This window comes from Impatiens glandulifera, chromosome 9, assembly GCF_907164915.1.
Source record: "Impatiens glandulifera chromosome 9, dImpGla2.1, whole genome shotgun sequence".
NCBI lineage: Eukaryota > Viridiplantae > Streptophyta > Magnoliopsida > Ericales > Balsaminaceae > Impatiens > Impatiens glandulifera.
Window position 1 is genome coordinate 4,560,762 of NC_061870.1, and position 22,903 is coordinate 4,583,664.

At 33.3% G+C, this 22,903-nt stretch overlaps 1 protein-coding gene and 1 pseudogene across 2 annotated transcripts; one reads left to right on the forward strand and one right to left on the reverse strand.

The window, feature by feature from the left end:
- Window positions 1-287: 287 nt before the first annotated feature.
- LOC124914214 (WD repeat-containing protein 48-like) lies at window positions 288-16,260 on the reverse strand. Of its 2 annotated transcripts, XM_047454717.1 has the most exons (20): window positions 15,980-16,260; window positions 15,863-15,899; window positions 15,671-15,777; window positions 14,559-14,717; window positions 14,004-14,069; window positions 13,822-13,911; window positions 13,340-13,651; window positions 13,109-13,206; window positions 9,922-9,957; window positions 9,188-9,308; window positions 8,817-9,053; window positions 7,749-7,844; window positions 7,577-7,642; window positions 7,439-7,477; window positions 7,204-7,338; window positions 6,544-6,893; window positions 5,062-5,155; window positions 4,005-4,190; window positions 3,247-3,365; window positions 288-636 (listed from the first exon to the last, which is right to left on the reverse strand). In XM_047454717.1, the coding sequence occupies exons 3-19, from the start codon at window positions 15,764-15,766 to the stop codon at window positions 3,267-3,269; spliced, it is 2,280 nt and encodes a 759-aa protein (XP_047310673.1). In that variant the 5' UTR covers window positions 15,767-15,777; window positions 15,863-15,899; window positions 15,980-16,260; the 3' UTR covers window positions 288-636; window positions 3,247-3,266. The 2 variants fall into 2 exon arrangements, with proteins under 2 accessions (XP_047310673.1, XP_047310672.1); XM_047454716.1 differs by having other exon boundaries at window positions 15,863-16,260.
- Window positions 16,261-20,908: 4,648 nt separating this feature from the next.
- Window positions 20,909-21,027, forward strand: LOC124916954 (annotated as a pseudogene).
- The last annotated feature ends 1,876 nt before the right edge of the window (window positions 21,028-22,903 follow it).

Sequence of the window (22,903 nt, forward strand, 5' to 3'; positions counted from 1 at the left end):
TCAAGATCAATCTTCAACAAGAGGCAAGTAATCTAGATCCAAATAAAAATCACTTTTAAAGCTGGAACTTAATATACCCAACCTTTAAAAAAAAAATTACATTTTCTACTCTAAACCTGCAGAGTGTTTTCAATTGGACCCAATTTTCTTTTTCTTTTTAATATAAATTAAATATATTACAAAGCATACACATAAGAAGACATTTATTACAATTCACCAAATTTGTTGAAAAATAAATTCATACTGGTAGTGATCTTTAATTCATTTGGAAAAAAACAAAGCAGGAGGAGATAAAATATATGCAAATACATATTCAAGAAAATATAAGAGGCATTATTTCCAAGAAAATATAAGTAAATTGGTTTATTCTAAATATGCACACACAGTACAATTTCCCCTGCTCAAGCTGTGTGCGTGTGTGGCAAATATGATCTCTTTTAGAGCTAATTTGCATTGAATCTCAAGCTCAAGACCCAAAAAATAAAAAAATAAAACTCAGACCAATGTTTGGAGTAGCAGCATAAAATTATTGGCAAACTTGAGAATGAAGACAAATGGAGAAAAATGAGCTTCTATTCAGATACTTTGTTTCTTTTCTTCAAGTGGGCCACATTCACTTCTCACACACCTTCGTTTCTGTGCAATGGCAAAAGGTCAGCTATAAATAACTAAATAATAGCAGCAACTGCTACTGCAAAATCAATTCAAAGGAGGAATGCATCAATGTTAGAAACAACAATCTTATCAATATTATAGTGAATGACATAAGTAGTAGCAACTCCACCCATCTCATCATTTTTTTTGCACAAGTGATACTGATGGAGATCGAGAATTAGGGTCCGGACCAATCATACCGTCACATGTCCGTCAAATTAATAGTCTTAGTTTATTTTATTTATTATTATTTATTTTAATTGGATTGGTTAGGATAACTATCAATAGCATTATAATTAACTATTATTAGGATTGCCCTATCATATAAAGGAAGTTTATGTTTCATTTGGATTATTGAAAGAAATTACGAAAGGTTCTTACTTCTCTTAACGATTTTCTGGTTTCTCACACCTTTTTATTGGATTGTCTTTTTATTGGATTGTTTAAGCCCTAAAATTTGAACTCTAACATGTACATACTTGCACTTCCTAGTTCCTACATATAAAAAACATAAATATGCAATTAAATTTATAATAATTTTATAAATGTTGATACATTTTGTAACCAGAATGTTTCGGCCAACATTTCCCGCACTTCAATCTGGTACTTCTATAATCGAACCTAAGATCTCAAGGTAGTAATAAGCCTCTTAGTCTAAGTCTCTTGTCATTGACTATCCAGGATGGATACCTACGTTTTATATATACCATTCAATCTGCAACAAACAAATTCCCCATAATTTTGTCATGTAAACAGGAATGTTGTAGTCAAATCATCACAAGAATGGTCAGACCAGCAAAAAAATCTTTTTAATAGGTATATCGCAAGAAAAATGCAGAAGGCAAAAAGACCTGTACATTGGATCCAAATGTGAATAATCCCAACGACCAGAAAAAAATAATCATTCAAACTTCTAAAAAATACAAAAAGGCCCGGCCTAAAACCTAATTGCATTCCTTACAAAGTAACCAGGTGCAGTAATTATAAACGTTAATTTTCCCCAACTTAAATCTAATTCCATCTTATGCTGAAAAATGCTTTCATCTGCAAAATCATGGACAAGATAGGTAGAATGCATATAGGAGTTTGATGGAATATTTTGTCTACATGGGGATTAAATCAGGGGCAATTCTTTTAGATTTTGCAAGTTTGAGGATCTTTATCAAAACTCGGGCAAAATTGAAAAGGTAGCAAAACTAACATAAATAAACTTCATGAGAATATTAATATGCACTTTGTTTTAACATATATGTCTTGTCTTGAACCATAAATTTCACCTAAATCGTCGATGGTTTCTAAGAATTCATGGTAAGAATTGGTTTATGTCATATGAAGTGGTATTATGTTAAGGACCACATTCTTAGGTGTCATGTTCCGAATATTGTGTCGAACTTCTTTTCTCTGTATCGGTAATAGTGGGATATATTAGTAGTTGTACCACTAATATCATTATTAGAAGTTAGTAGGAGGTAGTATGATAGTTAAAAGAGTAAGTTAGTAGTTTAGTAGCTTATAAATAGTATAGTAATCATTATTAGAAGAGAAATGAATGAATAGTTTTGAATCTAGATTTTTTCCCTCTCAAAGACTTAGGTGTCTCAACTATATTTCTTCTATAAATCCTAGATCTCTAGGCTGGTACTCATTATAGTCTCACACATAAGAATGAAGAACATGATCTTGAACACTCCCCTGATCTAACACTTCTAGGACTACTTGATTGCGATAAGCATTGCTGCATAAATTATCTACAGCTAAAGGCCAAGATTAGTTTGTAGTTTATTTCTTCTGTTTCTCTTAGTACTTTTCTTAGTTGTCGACATGTGAGACATCATTTAACAGTGTGTTTTCTCGTTTTGAGTTTCCATATATATATTTAACAAAGGGGAATTAGTCCTTTGCAGAAATTGTCAGAAGTTTGTGGAAGAAAATAACAGATGTAAAATAGGTGGACACTGAAACGGTACATTCAGGAAGAATATAAGGAACCTATTGGAAACTGGTTGTCAAAATCACAATTCCATTAGAAAGTTATAACTGAAAGTGTTTTTTTTTTTTAAAGTTTGGTATAAGATTGTTTTCAGTCATGATCCAACATTATAGTGTGATTTTTTACTTCATTTAGTATAAATATTATATTCCATATCATGATCCAAATTATTGTATGATTCTTAGCTTCACTTTGTATAAAAATTATTCTTTGGATCATGATCCAAATTATTTACTAGATCAATGTAATTTTGGGAGAAAATAACAAATGATGAACATAAAATGTGATCACAAATAGGCCTTTTGAGAGGTTTTTTTTTTTTGCGTAAAAGCAAGTGACAGTTTATATCTCCCTGCAGTTCTACCCTTCCCAAATCAGGAGCAGTGGGAGTAAGACAGAGCTTCAACCCGAGCTGTTGTTTCCTTAAAAAAAGTTCTAACAACTGTATAGTTCATTTAACAAAGCCTTAGAGAATTTAATGGATTTTTCTTCCGTTCTAGGAAAGAGAAAAATGTCATCATTTGTGCTACTAATGCCTGAGAGTTACATTTCTTAAAGCTAAAATACACCAGCTAAAAAAAGTGAAAAGTACGAGTTCTGACCTCTTGATGAATGGCAAAAATCACTTGTCTTGAACCAGTCTGTAGTTGAGGACAACATCATCAGATTTTTTCCACACATAAGCCCGGACTGTTTCTAAGCTCATATCAATTGATAAAACCTGGTGAAGCAAGTGAAATAAGAACATTTACATGTTCAATCTATAGACTTATCAACAGACACGGATAAATTAATAACACCAGTCCTCGGAGTCTCTCAAATTTTAAAGAATTAAATAACGTTCAAAACTGTGAAAAATATTAAATATTACATGAAGAAAAGAAAATAATAAACCCAAAAGATAATTATTTATGACATCAGATTTATATCCTAAAAAACCTATTGTCTAGTCTAAAGATACTTATACAAGTTTTATTTTGTTTATTGAACTTGCGTTGCTTATTTTGCTTCCTCAATTTAAAAATGGCCCAAACTACTTCCCTCCGCCAGTTCTTGATTAACTCCTTTAAGTTCTTAAATACCAGTACTCAGCTTCAACAGCTTCTTGATCTCAATTATTGACCTTTTTTTTCTTTCTAAAATACATGTTTCCCGAACATAATAATACAAATATGATTCAATTCTAATTCTTAACAAGTTGGAATTATATTTTTTCCAATTATACATGTCCAAACACAACTTTAGCCTAAGTCATTACTCAGAACAGTGATGACAGTCATTGGTGCCTACATTCTAATAACCTATTTTTTTTATTGAACGTTTAAAAGCGAACTAAAAATTTAATCAATTGTTCACTTACTTGATTATTACATAAAATTTCTATAGACGGCTTCAGCTTTTGCCAAGGCTTCACTCCAGTTCTTGCAAATATATCGTTCCCAGCTGGAGGCTGTAACTGACCACCACGAAATCCGGGTGACAAACTTTCAGCATTCAAACTATCCGGTTTGTCAAGAACCATCTTCTCCACAACATAATTAATAACCTAAATTAAAAAGAAACAGATTATTTCAGCATATCTATAGTTACACTTCATCACATCAACAGTTTCAAGTGAATGCAAGATGAATGTATACAAGAGGATCTAACTGTCATCATTTAAATGATAATTGTTATCCATCTGCTCATATACAGATAAATCATTCAACCATAAATCAGATTAAATCTCTTCACAATTCGTGATGATCCGTTTCATCTATTTTGCAGTTTTAAAAAAATCAGATAAACCTTAAAATAATAAAACATAAAATGTTCTGATAGCGATAAATTGAAAGATTTTATGTGGCTTACAGATAGTAAAAGTTTTCCGTAAGAGAAATTCTTCAGAAGAAAAGTAAACAAAGTAAGAACTAAGGCCTCTCAAAGCTAATCAACCATGGAAAATTTTATTCATGGCCAACCATTTTGGAAACCAGCGCAATTCCATAATAAACAAGTCTCTTGGTAGTTTCTTAGACCAAAAGATGAACCAGTTAAAATTCCATCATACCCTTAAAGATGTTTTGTAAGACTTCTCATCTCGATGTGGATCTCATCTATCCATACAAGATCATGTTTGGACTCCTATTGAACTAAAAGTGGTTCAAATTGTTTCTTTATAATAGATTAGCGGTTGTAAATGTGAGAAAATTCTCCGATCTTCAAAGTCCTCAGAATTGTTCATTTTAAAACAATTTTAACTATATGAGATGCATACTTGAAATCAGACAATTCTAGGGTACAATATATTAATTTAGAATCCAATTCAAGACTCAAACTGAGGTAAAAGGAAATTCCTAATTGCATAAAAGGGATTACAGAATCTCACAGTAATTGCTCCAACACTAATAATTAAGATGATTTACACAAAAGCTTACTTTGTGAATTTTTAATATACGAGGCGCACTCAGTTTCCCTTGAGTCAATACTTGCAGAGTTGAACCCTCATATGGGTGTAGGTAAAATCCACATCTGTAAGGACAAGAATTAACACATAAATTTGGCAGAAACAAAAACAATTTTGCAAGTACTAAATCCTTTTAAAAGCAAGCAAAAATCAGACCATTATATTACAATAGGTCTACATAGATACCCATGCATTAAATTATTCTAGGTTAAATAACAAGCTGAATGGTCTGTTAAGAATTTCTTTTAACTCAAACTTGGTCAACCAAACAAAATTGAAGATGAACCTTTCCCAGTAAGTGAAGCTATGAGAACTTCAATAATCCAGATTCAAGCCACAAAGTAGCCAATGCTTTTCCATGTGGTCTTCTCCATTCACAAAACTACCATCTCAAGATCTCACTATAAATTTTGATAATATTCCTACCAGTTTAAGAAAACTCAGCCCTATTGTCAGGAATCTAAGGCCTTTGTTTTATGTTTAATTTCAAACTCCGTCCCCGAAGCGAAGAAAGAGGAGCAGGAACAAGAGGTTGTCTTCTCCCGACCCTGAGTGGATGATTGATGAAGCTGGTACATTTCACATGTGTCCCAATTAAAATTGGTTTTCCAATACCTTATCTGGGTCCACCGAAACACCATCCTTGCTGATATTATGCCTAAGGTAATCCAGTTGCTGCTTGTAAAGATCTCGGCATGTTTTGATCCTGAACTTCTCAGCCCTTTTGCAATGGTTCAAGCTGAATCTTGAGCACTTGTAAGGGGCTACAATTTCCGACCTTGATTCCACCCCGCCACTACCAAATAAGGGACTTTAACTCTTCAAAGAAAATACTCGTTTCCACTCAACAATCTACTCATCAATCACATCATCAACCAAAATAATAAATACCCACATTTAAAAAAAATAAAAATATTTGTTTTTATGTTATACTCCTAGTGTCTTTTTTTCATGCAACTTGCTTATCAAAGAACATTTGTAAATGCATTTCTTGAAGCATAACTAAGACTTCTTTTATAGTCTCCTGCTGCTTGTCCTTTTGATCACTGATGTGTAAGCTTGGACCATATATGTGATAACTGTTGATTCAATTCTCCTTTTCTTCCAATGCTTCTTGTCCATCTTAGAGTTTTGGATCTTGATGATCTTTAATACAACTGCTATTTCAATCGAATCACTTAGCAAGTACTCCTCTGCTTCATCTTAATCCATTAGGTTTAGATAGTCATACTTAATTGTAGGCATATAAATAAATGGTCCTAACCTCTACTGTAATTACGCAACTCATATATTTCCGGATAAAACATTTTGACATTATGACAGAATTAACAGAATAAAGTTGAAACTGACATTGCATACTATGAAATTTCCTGTTCCAGATACCAAGTCAGTAGCGAAATAAAGATATTCTAGTCCTGTGTAAAATTGAATGGACCAGTGCTAGGACTATTACTTGGTGTTCTCCCTTGGTGGGTACTGATTATTCAGAAGACAGTCAAGGCACCACATGGGGAAGTATTTTTCATCTTCAGTCCCATCTAACTCGGTGACTTTCTTTCGCCATAGACCACTTTGAGAGCCCTCAGTAATGATGGAAGGAGGACAGGCTGCAGAGAATTCAAAGGGAGGGTAGACAAACAAGTCATTTTCTACCTCTGTTCTGGAAAGTGTAGGACTTTTAGCAGAGATATCCTTGGACAATGGAACTTCTCCATTGGCTGAAGCTTGGGATCCAAACTTCTTCCTTCTTTTGGATAACCAATTTTCCAAAAGCCCTTTAAGTGTTTCCCGTGCCAAATTTACCTGCTAAATGGAATAACGTTTCGTCATAGAGAATCCAAATGAGAATGTTAGTTTTATGAGTTCAAACTGTAAATCAATGAGTATATTTCTAAATCTACTCATAATATCTCAGTGTTAAATATTTTTCCTAAAGGATACATGCATTTCAGAATAGATGGAAAAGACAGTAGAATTGTAATGCTGAAGAATTTTCATAATGATAATACTTCTTTGATATCTCTCGCTCTTTCTCTCCTCTTCCTTGAATGATTTTTTTTAAGGGTTGCACTGTGGAGGTTATGAATGAACTTAAAGGAGAGGGAATATAAACCTTATCATCCTCAGGTTTTTCAGCAATCTTAAGGTCAGATGAATACATCTCTGCAGTAAAGCACTGGGGGCTATCCAAGTGGATGGACAAGCATCCGAGTCTGGAATCAACAGTGAACCATGCAGGAATGCTTACCTGAAAACCCATCAATATGAGCTGGAAATTGCAGAAACAAATACATGGCAAAAATTCAAGAGGAAAATACATTCAAAAATATATCTAAGAACACCTATACCATTTCAAATAACTCTTCCTTCTTTTCCTCAAAGGACACCTGAAATAGAATCAACAGATAGAACACGACTTGGAACTGAACTACACCAATGTTGAGAAAAAAGAAAAAAATCAGGTAAGAAAATATTAAGCTGCTAACCTTGCCATAATCTTCTACTACGATGCCTCTAGTCAACTCCCACAACTTAACAGAGTCAGCTGTATCCTATCAAAGACCACAATAGAGTAAAAGATCAAATTCTGCAAGTCTTCGACTAGAAAGAAGTGATGTTCCTAGGAACTTTTGTATGAAACTGTCAAAAGAAAACTACCTTAGTGAGGACATGCCTTCTATTATTTAAAATAACAGAATGAATAATTGCTGGTGCTCCATGAATGGTATATGAGGGATTTTTATAAACAGGAACCTGCAAAGTAAATAACTAACATCAGTACTTAAAGTAATAAAGAATTGTACATTCATAAATTGACAGCGATAAATAACGCTGGCGTAGGCATTAAAACAAATGAAAGGTGCTCAGGTTTTCTCATTTTTTGGGGATCAAAAGGCAATTTCATTGATGAAGAGGGGATGCTCTCAAATATAAAAGATTTCCTTAAGAACAAATAACTCCATACATTCCAGAAAACCAAAAGAAACAATATTTGCTACATGAATCCAAATGCCAGCTCTGTAGAAGGTGAAACCAAATACTAGCAAAAAAAAGTTCTTTAAATAATTGTTCCAACATTTTCCAAAGTACTATAAACACCCAAGAAAGTCAGAATGTAATTAATGAATGTCAAATTTCGAAGGTAGGTAGGTAGATAACAGAGGCTTCTTCTTACCTTTTCCGAGTGAATAATACATCAAATAAAAAGTGCAAGATGAAGAGAAGCTAAAAAGGTTTTAAGGATTAAAGGAAATGTATAACCAGTCCAATTACAAAATAAATTTTACAATATGAATTTGTTGAAGATGATGCTTTATATCTTTATTGAAGACAAGAGGAGTGGAAGACTTGGTATTGATTCGTCATGTTATAATTGTTGTAATTACATTTTAGTCTTCTTGTCTGTGTTTCCTATTGTTGTAAGGCTATCTATCTCCCTATGGTGTATAAATAGAGCAGGCTACACACTACAGCATTCTAAGAGAGAACACATGTGCTTGAACTATATAGAGTTCTCAGAAAGAACACAAGTCCATCCGAGAAATTGGTGTTGATTAGTTTGAAGTTCAACTTGTGTAGAATTCTCTGGTATTCAAGCAAAAAAATTGAGAAATGTTTGCCACTAACTTTAGAAATCAAAAAGAGAAAACATATACTGGCACCAGACAAATCCCTTAAACCAAGCTGCAGAAGAATGCATAAAACAAAGATGAGATCATTACTCACTAGTGTAGATCCGTCTATGGAGGCTCTTGCCCGTGAAAATGACAAATTCCCAGCAAGAAAAGAGCAACCTCTTTGAAAAACTTTCTGAGGGTTTCCACCCTCAACTGGCCATCTATCTACAGAAGAATCTGAGGTCGCAACCCATATATCATCATCATGCAATGCCAACTTTAAAATAGGGTGCTCTTTGGTACAAAGTAACATGCTTTCTCTTGTAGACAAATCTGTTAAATACATCTGAGTATAAAGAGTAATGAGATAAATATAAATAAAAGGTATCACAGAAACAAACACAAACAGTAAGCTGCTGGACAAAAGGACAGTAGAGACCTAAACACAGAACATCAAGTAATTTAAAGATATCGACTTACAGTACTGTCTCTCCCACCACTATACACATGACTGAACGTAGGTGTGCTGGCGAGTGCCCAAACAGAATCTGTATGCACGGCATAAGAGTGCACACAGCGTTGCTGACCTAGATCCCATAGTCTATAAATAAGTATAAGAATTCATAAGTTGGGAACATCGAAACACTTCATATCTTCATCATCATATGCATATCTCGAATAACAATGTGTAATTAGAAATAGCAGGAGAAGCTAGAATGGTGACATTTGCAGTAGTTAAAAGATAAGAACTTTAAGACAGTGTGGCCCTTACTCAGAACAGCATGATGCTACTCATATAGATATTATAACACTCTCTTTTCCACAGGTAGAAATAGCCATTTGGATTGAAACATCTTAATGTTGCAACCTCATTTATGAGGGCAAACCTAGATGATGCTATGTAAGTTAAGTAATGGAGATTATGCCAAAAGCCCATAAATACAATCTTTGTTATCCACCAACACATGCACACACATATATATAACTAATTCACATAACAAAATAAATGGTATATGGGTTTATCAGTCTTTATCCTACTTCAGAAAACACATAAAATACAGATAATATTGCGGAGAAACGTTTCTTCAATTTAAATTGAGGAGTCAGTCATTAAGAAATTGGATACAAAGGCAGAAAAGTAGACGATTGTACAATGGATGATAAACAATAGAACTGAATATGAAAAATTGTTCTTCAAAATAAGTGAGTTCTACCTGATCATAGAATCTGAAGATCCTGATAAGCAATACCTGCAGCCATATAATTTGCAACCGCAACTAAATTAGAGATATTAACTCAGCTTTTGAGAGAGAAGAGTGAATATTTTATTCAAATATGGTTTGTATTTTACATTAGAGATGTGTGATATATAAAGGACTATGAGTGTAATAAAAGCAATGACTGACAACAAGTAATGTGTAGAGTGTAAACAAAGCAACATATTGAGTGCAAGTAATTGCACCAACTTCCAAGAAAGATAGAGTTAATTCTACACTCCCCTCAAGTTGGGTAGTAGATGTTGAACGTGCCCAACTTGACACATAATTCTTCGAAATTCGGCTTGGGAAGAGCTTTGGTGAGTATGTCAGCCACCTGATTGCGTGATGTAACGTAGAGGGGTGCAATAGACCCTTTATTGACGATCTCTGAAATAAAGTGACGATCAATTTTAATGTGTTTGGTTCTATCATGATGAACCGGATTCTTTGCAATACTGATTGCAGCTTGGTTGTCACACATCATTTGAATAGGTCCATCTGGAGGCAATCCTAACTCTTCAAGGATGCGGCGTATCCAAATTCCTTCACAAATTCCGAGTGCAAGAGAACGATACTCAGCTTCAGCACTACTCCGAGCGACAACAGATTGTTTCTTGCTTCTCCATGTGAAGAGATTGCCCCATACAAATGAACAATATCCAAAGGTGGATTTTCTGTCAGTAATGTCCCCGGCCCAATCGGCATCAGTGAACACACGAATTGTCTTGTCGTCTTTACTTGTGAATAGAAGGCATTTTCTCGGAGAACCTTTTAGGTACCTTAGAATTCTGAAAACTGCGTTCATATGATCTTCGGAGGGACGATTCATGAATTGTCTAACAACGCTCACTGCGAAGCCAATGTCGGGACGAGTGTGAGATAAGTACAGGAGTCGCCCCACGAGTCGCTGGTATCTACTTTTGTCGGTTGGAATATCGCCATTATTATTTCCAAGTTCATGGACCGAATCCATGGGGGTGTCGACAGGTTTACACCCAAGCATGTCGGTTTCCTTTAAAAGATCTATGGTGTATTTCCTTTGAGATAAGGAGATCCCCTTCTTTGATCGGGCAAGTTCCATTCTTAGGAAAAACTTGAAGATCCGAGATCTTTGGTGTCAAATCGGCTACTAATGAACTCTTTCAAATTTTGAATCTCTTTTTCATCGTCTCCGGTTATGATTATGTCATCAACGTAGACAATGTCTTTTGCGGTTTCATACCCGTTGACATAGATTTTAGCCATTTCAGAAGTAATGGATTTAACAAGCCAGGACATGACAAGGCCGTTGTTGATGTCCCATGCTTCATAGGTGGGATCACCGGATTTGGGAGCGACGGTGGCTCCGGTAAGAAATGATAGTTTTCCTCTACCTCGAATGTTCATTTTGACGGAGCTTGCCCATTCGAGGTAGTTGTCGCCGTTAAATCTAAAGACGGAGATAGGAGAATAATCCACAGAAGGGATGGTGGATGAGAAAGAATTTTGGCCAGCCATGATAGGAGATAGCCGATCGAAAAAAAAGATTGAAAATTTTAAAGCTCAATATTGCTCTGATACCATGTAGAGAATTGAGCTTTTGAGAGTGAAGAGTGAATATTTTACTCAAATATGACTTGTATTTTACATTAGAGATGTGTGATATATAAAGGACTTTGAGTGTAATAAAAGCAATGACTGACAACAAGTAATGTGTAGAGTGTAAGCAAAGCAACATGTTGAGTGCAAGTAATTGCACCAACTTCCAAGAAAGATAGAGTTAATTCTACACTTTCCTCAACTTTCAACTCAATTACTGTCAAATCCTTATTAAGGTAAAAGAAGACATGTATCACAATAACATCATGTCCTTTGAAAGCAGGTGAACAACTTACAACAACAGAAACTGATGCAGCTTGTTTCTTTTGTGTCTGTTGGAATATTAGGAAAATTAGTGAACAAATTAATCAAGAACGGAAAGGTCGCACCCTTTTCGTTCTGTGCTAAGATCTTTTGGAAAGGATGTGAATGACAGACTTTACAAGGCTTGAAGAAACCAACATGTAAATTAAAGGGATGCTTATCTATTGCACATGGTAAATTGGGTCTCCAACAATGATCTTGAGTTTTTGAATTTGTTGTGAGTTGTCAGGCCAGATAAATGTTTTCCTTATGACCTCTTGGACTACTTATACTACCTTGAGTGAGTGAGAAAGATAAATGATTTCCTTATGACCTCTTGGACTACTTATACTACCTTGAATGAGTGAGAAAGAGAAGCATCAGATTAAATGTTACAATTTTGAGATGACTAGACACTGCAAGTGGAATTCAAAGGAATTTCATTATCATAAAGCCTCCACAAGCCATAAGACAAGATGCATATAACATCTTCTAAGATGCCTCACAGATACAACAAACATGATTAAACAATGTTAATTCTCAAATTTACCCCTCTTGGGCTACGTATACTTCCATGAATGAGTGAGAAAGAGAAGTATCAGATGAAATGTTGCAATTTCAGTTGACGAGACAGAACACAAGTGAAATTCAAATTAATTTCATTATCATAAAGCCTCCAAAACATAAAACAAGATGCATATAACATCTTCTAAGATGCCTAACATATATAACAAATTAAACAACGTTAATTCTCAAATCTACCCCTCTTGGGCTACTTATACAACCTTGAAGGAGTGAGAAAGAGAAGTATCAGATGAAATGTTGCATGTTTCAGTTGACAAGACAGAATACAGGTGAAATTCAAAGGAATTTCATTCAAATAAAGCCTCCAAACATAAGACAAGATGCATATAAGATCTTTGAAGATGCCTAACAAACATGATTGAACAACATTAAGGTCAAATTGAATGTCTTCATGCACTGTACCTGTAAAGATTGGTTCTTTTTTAATTGATTCTTCTGACAATTAGTCTATGTAAAATGTAACACAAAGGATAAATAACAATCAAAGGAGTTGGAACCCATAATAACTGAAGAATCTCGTGGTTCAAAGGACACAGCTACAGAACAATGTTTTTCCTTCCTTCTTCGCCAGTGGTTTTGCCTTAGGAAGATTGTTTTTTTTAATGGTTTTAAGAATGATTGGTCACCCTTGTCCGACTCTTATTAATCCCAAAAAAATCCATACTTGAACACTAACCTGCCTGTAGGATCAAGGAGCAACGCTCTGATATTATCAGTATGCCCTCTGAGCTTCATGGTTTTTGAACCAGTTCTGGGATCCCAGACCCGGATAACCTAAAGAGTAGGATGAAATTAAGAAATACACCTCTCAGAGTCCAAATGCAGAGAGATTCAGAATGTCAAATCTCAGCAGTTTAATGAATTCAACAACCAAAAAACAAGAACTATAGCAAACATTAGAAGATACCTTCTCTGTTCCTCCAGACACAAGAAGGTTTCCACTGTCATTCATTGTTAGTGCATAAACAGATTCTTTATGACCCTTGGCAGATACTGGGACATATCCATTAGATGGATTTGGGTTCAAGGAAATATTGTTGCTTGAACCATTAGAATGCAGACTGTTGGAAGTAGATGATGGTGAATTCCCTGGGTAACTGAAGCCATTTGCATGGTCATCTTCAGCTGCATCAGTTGACTTAGAAATGGGTCTAAGTGAAGCTTCGATATCCCATATGAATACCTCCCCACAAAGGCCACCAGATGCAACAATAGTACTCTGTGATACATAAGTTTGTACTAGTATTAGAATGACTACACTAATGCACAAAGCAGATTTACCTAATCTGTTTGAATAGAGAACTCAAATTGAAGAAGTGGAGAATCAGGAAGTTGTCATCCAAGTTATACAAAAATATCCAGAAGGCTATATATAATTGGTGACTATACATTTTTTGGTGTTGCACCTAGGCAAGTGACATAATCACTGTGCTGACGAAGAGTCCTGGTACAAATCCCATCAGATAAGCAATTCCATGCCTGTTGCAAGCCATTTAGTTAACATTGAAGTAGAAAAATTAAACCATAATTGCCGCATAATGCAATAAACTATAGTTTATCTAACCAAGTACCTTGAGGGTAGTATCAGAGGAACAGGATATAAGGGTACTATCACCAACAAGGACTGCGTCATTGACCTGCAAATTTCAAGATTTGAAAGAGGATCAAGATCTATGTTACTAAGGACAACATTTGACCCACTCAACTTAGAATTTCACCTTCATTTTGATACATATTTCCATAGCACTTCATATTTTAAAGTTTGTCCAAAAATAAATATCAGACCTGTCTAGTATTATGCAGATTGACTAGGAATTCCTACTTGAGGTTAGTATACTAAGTATGCAAAGGGAAAAAGACAATTACCACCACAGATAAGGTGAGAATAGCGACATTCTGAGCATTTTGGAAAGGGGGGAGTCCGGGGACTGCTATTACTTTGACAACAAAAGATTAACAAGACCTAACACCCAAATGATGTGAGTAATGAAAATTGCGAGGAACAAAAAGAACAGATGCTCACATACATCCAAAGATAAGATCTCTAGACATTTTAAGACATTGGAATATTTATAGATAAACCTTGATGAAAGGAATCCCAAATAGATATTCAAACATAAGATTACCCAATCAACATGGGACTCAAACGTAGCCGAGCATGTAGCTCCATCTTCAGCCAACTCCCATCTCTTCAATGTACCATCTCGGCTTCCAGTGAAGAGGTAATTAGTTCCATCTGTCACTGGGGACTTTAACACGGCTAAGCAATTTATACCAGCACAATGCTACAAAAACAAAGTATTCCAGAATTAAGATTGGTAGAATTGATACATTATGGCTGGTAGAAGAAAATGTAGAGCTGGAAATCTCATATAAATAAGGAACACAGATTTTGCACTGAAGAACAGAAAGGGAAAAAACCAAATCTGAGAAGGTATCCATAATCAACCAAAGGAGACTTACAGTGCCACAAAAAATTGAATGCAGAATTCTAACTTTTACAAATTTCAACATTTACTCCTTGAAATTTAAGTAAACATGCACACTAAGCAAAATGATGATGCATTAAATATGTGAAATCTTTTTTTCTTTGGGAACGCAACGCTCCGATGACATGATTCTTGCTAGCAAAGTATATCAAAAGCAATGATTGTTATAAAACTTCTCAGTGAACATATATGAAGTCTTGCAATGTGCAGAATAAATGAAGAAATACCCCAAAAAATTCCTTCCCTGATCTCATTTTATGCATAGTTTTTGTGTTGGAATATCCATATTTCTGTAACATTTTTCCAAATCTAAAAAGATTATAATTAACTAAGTTAACTAACCGTTGTGTTTGAATTGAAACATTATCAAAGATCCCAAGAACAATTATATACAAATATCAGTTTATTAGCTAATAAATCGCACTGTTGGAAATCAATCTGGTGAGGCGTTTTAAATTAGTATCCCAATAAAGTAGGTAAAACTCCATTTGAGTGAAAATAATTGACAAACCTAAGAATAAGTAAAATCATTTAGTTTATTGTGGAACCATTTATATTCGTCACTCCACGAATAGCATTAGACTAAAGAAAACAGCTAAAACAGCAATACTATGACATAAAGAGGGTCCTACTTTTGGCCTTCCTATTATCTAAATAGAGAACCAATTCAGTGAACAGGTTTGTGGGACTAAGAAAGAGTGGAGAAGTTGGAACGGCAAAGAGGTTAGTTGGATGTTGAGAAGCATTACCTTCTTGTCATCAGCATCATTCAACACATACGTTAGCCTTTTCTCCTTTCTAGAGCGAACCGAGTTAGTATTCCCTGCACTGGCAACTCGATGCATTGCAGAAACCACTGGAGCCACAAACAGGAACAGAAAGAAAGAATCAAAAACAGGGAATTCGGTAACTTTAATAGAAAAAGTACATAGAGCACGTACCCTAATCCCTATTAATGCTGGACCAAGGTTATTATGCCTGTTCTTCAAGAGGTTAGGTTAGGAACATATTGTACAAAACAGTAAATTACACCCAATTTAAGCCGTGGGACATGTCACCTTCCGCATCTCCTTGTTGTGGCTCGGCAAATCCTGCACTCTCTCCTCTCTTTCGATTTTAATCCCTTCTCGAGATACTGCGTGAGCTGCTGATTCAGTCGTCGCGAGTTATTTTCTCTGTAGTCAATGTGACTGCCCCAGCACGGTTACAGGGTGGCATGTTACCTCTACGGCTCTACTCAACGTCGAACATCAACCCCGAACTTCTTCAAGAAATCGCGACGGCCTCGAATTTCCAACAAGAACGCTGTTAAGATCAAGACACGTTCTTGATTTGGTAATCGGAACAAAACAGTGGATGCGATGAAGAAGGAAGCTTAATAGAGTAGAGAGAATTTTAGGTATTTCATAATTTAATAAATGGTTTGTTTATTTCTAAATCGATTATTTTCATAACAGATTATTATTTTAAAATAATTTGTATTAATAATATATATATATATAATGCTTAATTTTGAAAGTGTTTGGTTATGTTTTAAACTCACAACTTTACAAAATAAGTACAACTCTTTAATCAATTAAATTAATAACATTTTTTACATTTTAAATTCAATAACAAATTTGATGAACGCTATACGTTATAACAATAAAAGTTCAACTTTTTAATTAACTAATCAATATATATACATATATAATGATACTTAATTTTAAAAGTGTCAGTGAAGTAAATTGATACTTGGGTTGGATTCTGGGTTGACCCGTCCATCAACTTAAAACGATTAAAAATAAAATTAAAAATATTATAGGTATGTTTCGAAATCGCAACCTAACAAAAACAAGTATAACTCTTTAACCAATTAGGCTAATAACATTTTATATTTTAAATTGAACACCAAATTTGATTAACGCGGGACGTTGTAACAATATAAGTTCAGCTTTTTAACTAAATAATATATATATATATATATATTAATGCTTAATTTTGAAAGTGTCTGGATTGCCGTGTCGAGAGCTGTGGTTAATTTAAATATATATGTGAGAGTAAATAAATATTTGAGTCGGATTCTAGGTTGACCCGCCCATTAACTTAAAACGGTTAAAAATAAAATTAAATATGTTATATGTATGTTTCAAACTCGCAACCTAACCAAAACAAGTATAATTCTTTAATCAACTAGGCTAATAACATTTTATATTTTAAATTTAACACCAAATTTGATGAACGCGGGACATTGTAACAATATATTTTTATCCGTGTGCATCGCAAAATAATTTATATTAGTATTACATGTAAATTATTCGAACATATTATTATTTTAAAATAATTTGTATTAGTATTATCAGTAAATTATTCGAGTAGAATGGATTGGACTGGTTCGTTACATCAATTATATAATAAAAATAATTTTGAAATATTTATTTATCACAAATATTTATAATCTTTTATATTAATTAAATATATTTTTTATCTTTTATTTTTTTAATTTTTATTAAATGAGTGCTAAAGATTAAATTTATAATATGATAAACTAATTATAAAAAAAAATAAGATATTTATTTTATTATTATTATATAGAGAATTAATCACCCATCTATTCTTTATAAGTAAAATGAACGGTAGTTTAAAACAATTATAGAAAAATGCTACTGGAAACGAAAATAAAATTACTAATCCGATGTGACCTCCATATGTGTAGGAGAGAGAAAAAGAAAAGAAAAAAAATAATGAAAAAAGATTTAATTCATTTCTAATACGTTTTTGTCATTTCATCTCTCAACACTCTCCAACAAAAATCGTTTTCAAACTCAAACCCCTAGATCTATTCATTGTGTGATACTCAAACACTATAATTTTTTTTTGTTTTTTTATCTTGTATAGATAACGTTTTTTTCGGCTTTAATGTTCAGGAATGCAACAGAGATAACATCGAAGAAGGTAAAACATTAAACAAATCGTCTATTGAACCCAAAAGATATCGAACAATGCCATGTTTTAATTGAGAACATGCACTTGTAAAAACAATAATAAGACCATGTTCTTATAATTTTTTAATTTTAAAAAGAGGAGTGATAGAGAGAGGGAATTTGAGGAGGGAATGGGGGAGAGAATCATGTGTCACTACATCACTAGTTGAAAAAGGATAAAATGTGATGAGAGAGAGAAGAGAGAAAAAATTTGTTATTTTTTTGGCTAATCAAATTACGCCACATCATTCCATCCCTCAAATTCCATCTCCCAATCATTTCTCTTTTAAAAAATTGTATTTTTTTTCTACAAATTTCATGTTTGGGAAGTGAAGTTAAAATCAAAATACACAATATGAAGTGATGTTGGTGATAGTTAAATTAATATGTATTTGAAGAACATTCTCATGTTTTTATAAGGCCGTGTTCTTTTAACTTTTCAAGTTTTTTTTAAATTAATTTCATATTCATCTCCTTACAACTCCATGTTCAGCGCCTATGAACTCCATGTTAAACGCCTTTTTTAATTAAAAAAAACTTAGTTTTTTTCAGACCAATTTCATGTTTAGCGCCTTATAACTTCATGTTTAGCGCATGTGAACTCAGTGTTTAACGCCTTTTTGTGTAAAAAAAACTTAGATTTTTTCAAACCAATTGCATTTTCAACGCCTTACAACTCCATGTTTAACTCCTATGAACTCAATGTTCAGCGCCTACCAACGCCATGTTCTTTTAACTTTCCAGTTAAAAAAAAAATCTTTTTTTCTAAGCAATTTGATGGCCATATTTTTACAACCATGTTCTTTTAACTTTTCAGTTTAAAAAACCTTATATTTTTTACACAAGTTCATGTTCTTTTTGGAATGACATTTTCGTAGTAAAATTCCAATGTTGGAATGATCTTTTCCTCTGAAGAAGAACTTTGTGAATTATATTCATCATATGCCCAATTAATTTGATTTGGCATTCATAAAGTAGGAACCAAAATGATAAAAATGGTAAGCAAAAATACTCCATCATTATTTATGTCAAAAGTAAGTCCAATGAATGTTTTACAATCTAGACCTACAACTAAGACAAATTGAAAGCTAAAATTAAGGAGAATTTGTGATAACAAGCGTATGTCTTGAGCATAACCATACATTAAGTCCTAGGAAGACATGACATATTAGATCCTACAAAGTAATGGACACACATGCAAATAGGAGATTGCAATTAAACGATGAAGCTGGAATAACTTTGTCCAAAAGTTTTCAATCATTTGTAGTGGAAGCTACAGGGTATCATAACATATCTTTTGATGGGAGAACATGTAGAAATTTCATTATAAAAACTCGAAGGTTGAGGTTAGGGAGTGAGGATGCTGAAGTACTTAATAATTATTTCTTAAGAATGCATAGTAGAAACTATAATTTTTCTACTTGCTTGATTTGGATGAGGAATCCCGAATTATAAACGTGTTTTGGGAAAATGGAAGGTGTAGGAGACTGCCTATGAGTATTTCTCTGATGTTATCACTTTTGATACAACCTATTTGACTAATCGTTATGACATGCCCTTTTCTCCATTTGTCGGGATCAATCATCATGGTCAATCTATTTTACTTGGTTGTGGCTTATTGTCAAGTGAAGATTCAGAGTCTTTCACTTAGTTGTTCATAACTTGGTTAACATGTAAGTGTTTCGTTGAAAATAAAAACTTTTTTCGGAAGCGATGACTTACGCCCATCTTTCTTAGGGCGTTTAAAGAGCATGACTCTAACGCTTAGTTAAAAAAAGAGCCCATAGTCAAGTTAGTCAAAATCCATCACTATACTAATCTACAAATTCGGATCAATTCAAGCAGAAGAGGAGAGGCAAAGAAGAAGGAAATAAGCGCTCAGATTGGACCAACCTTAAAGCTTTTGGATCTGATAGGAATAATAGAGAAGTAGGAAAACTTTGGCGATTCATAATGGGGTATAACGAATATTTATGTTCCAGGACATAAAATATAAATAATGAAAGATGAGGAAGACGCTAGTCTTCTGTGACATAGCAGGAAAGGAACCAAAACCCGTTCAGTTGCTGAAAGAGATAAGCTTGATAAATGAGATTGAGTTTCACCATAAATATCCATTTTATAAAATAGATGAATAGAAAGGGCGGAGCCATTAAGTTGAAGGAAGGGCACTCGACCTTTATTTCAAACTAAAGCAAGAAAGAATCAAGTTTACTTTTCGAAAGAAGGGCCTTCTTTTTTTACTAGTTTCTTAGTAAAGATGCGTTAACATTTCCCCAAATGCCATAATCACATAACAATATCGATCTTTGACAATTGCAATTGAGCATGTATTTCCTAAAACTTGTCATCGTTTTTGTTTGTGGCATATCATGAAGAAACTTTCTATAAAATTAAGAAGTCATGAATACAAACTAATAAAGAAAAAGATGAAAAACATTGTATAAAACTCCATTACTATTCAACAATGCAAAGACAATTAAAATAACATACAAAATATCATAAAAACATATCAATTTGAAATCTTTTTATAGTTGTTACAAAAAAAACACAAAATAAAAACGTGAAAACATACGATTTAAAATAAAACATGATAATTTTGAATGTTTTAATTGTTTTTTGATGTTTTTACGAAAAAACAAAAAATAAAAGCGTGAAAACGTACGATTTATAAAAACACGTTAATTTCGAACATTTAAATTTGGTTTTGATGTTTTTACAAAAAACAATATACAAAATATCATAAAATGGACAATTTTAAGTTTTTTTAATGTTTTATGAAAAAAAATAGAAAATAAAAACGTGAGAATGTATGATTTTAAAAAAACGTTAATTTCGAACATATTGATTATTTTTTGATGCTTTTATGGGAAAAAAAAAGCGTGAAAATGGATCGATTTGAAAAAACGAGGTCGTAAAAGGCCTTCGGTTGTTTAAAACTCGTCCATTTCGAATTTCGTGAAAAAATAATTTGTTTTAATTGAATGATGATATATAAAATAAATACATTGTTCATCTTATAACGGGTGCGATCATAACATCACTAATACATAAGATCCCAATAGAACTCCGCAGCTAAGCGTGATTGGACGAGAATAGTACTAGGATGGGTTAACCCCTCGAAAGTCCTCGTGTCACACTATGTTGGGTCAAATTATTTTGACTAAGGGTCAAATTACTTTGACTATCGTAATTTTGATGATAATTTTGTATAAAACATAAACTAAGTCATCTAATTGTTTTTGGTGCAGGTGTATCGAAAACATGATATATTATACTAAGTATGAATGGGGTTCATTAGACTTATTGGCTATTAGACGCATTGAGTTAGACATGCAGTCTAACAAACGTAGTTAGACGTGCAGTCTAATAGACGTTGTTAGACGTGTAGTCTAATGGATACGTAGTTAGACGTGCAGTCTAACAGATACATAATTAGACGTGCAATCTAACAAATACGTAGTTAGACGTGCAGTCTAACAGATACGTAGTTATACGTGCAGTCTAATAGATACGTAGTTAGACGTGTAGTCTAATAGATACGTAGTTAGACGTGTAGTCTAATAGATACGTAGTTAGACGTGTAGTCTAATAAACGTAGTTAGACGTGCAGTCTAACAGACGTAGTTAGACGTGCAGTCTAACAGACGCAGTTAGACGTGCAGTCTAACGGATACGTAGTTAGACGTGCAAGTCTAACAGGCGTAGTTAGACGTGTCGTCTAATAGATGATAGTTAGATGTGCAGTCTAACTCCTTCAGATTAGTCTGAAGGGAAACGTAGTTAGACGTGTAGTCTAAGAGACGAAGTTAGACGTGCAGTCTAACGGATACGTAGTTAGACGTGCAAGTCTAACAAGCATAGTTAGACGTGTCGTCTAATAGATGAGAGTTAGACGTGTAGTCTAAATCCTTCAGATTAGTCTGAAGGAAAACGTAGTTAGACGTGCAGTCTAACATACGTAGTTAGACGTGCAGTTTAACGGATACGTAGTTAGACGTGCATATCTAACAGACGTAGTTAGACGTGTCGTCTAACAGATGAGAGTTAGACGTGTAGTCTAACTCCTTCAAATTAGTCTGAAGGGAAGCATAGCTTATATATTAATAATTTATCCAAATAATTAACATCAAATAAAACAAACTCCTTCAGTTCTATTTCAGCCATAATTTATAACTAATTAATGAAAATATTGTAGAATTGGATTATAAGCATGTCCACACCAACAAAAAGAATGAGTTTCATTTTACAAAATTTTAGAAAAATTGTTAGGTGGTACAAGTAAATTCATAAACAATGGATACTTTATTTTTATTATTATTATTATTAACTTTATTATTTTTTTTGTCATATTTTAACTTTAATGTTATATTGTTGGTTCTTCAATATCTACTTTATTTTGGTATTTTGAATGTGTAGAACCACGAAATCCTTATCAGATGATGATTTCAATCGTGTTTATTAATCTTTGTTATTTAATTTGGATAAGTTTTGATTGAATCGATACTATGAATAAAAGTTTTGTTTGATATTTATAGTCTCAAATTGGTAGGACTTTTAAATGATATTTATAGTTATAAATTTTGAGAAATTAGAACTTTTGATTCATCGTGTTGTGTCCAATTACGATCTTTACAACCTTAAAAAAATGTAGTAAACTTTTTTGTCCAATTATCGATATTCATTCCAGTTATTATTTCATCTTATATTTTTTTTTATGTTTACAACTTAGACTAATTATTATAATATCTGTTGATATTATAATCTCTAAGAATAACACAAAGGAATCCATTTGAATGGTAGATTTAAGTAGCGTGGACAACTACAAGAATTTAGTGGTTTATTAAGATGAAAAAAATATAAGATTTAATTTTTTTTTTCGATTTTCATTTTTTGTGTTAACTTACATATTCATGCAAACGCACGGACTTTTTGCTAGGTTATATATAATATTGTTTTATAATCCTTTAATATGAGTTTATACATTTTTATCTTATTTTTAAATTTGATGAAAAAATA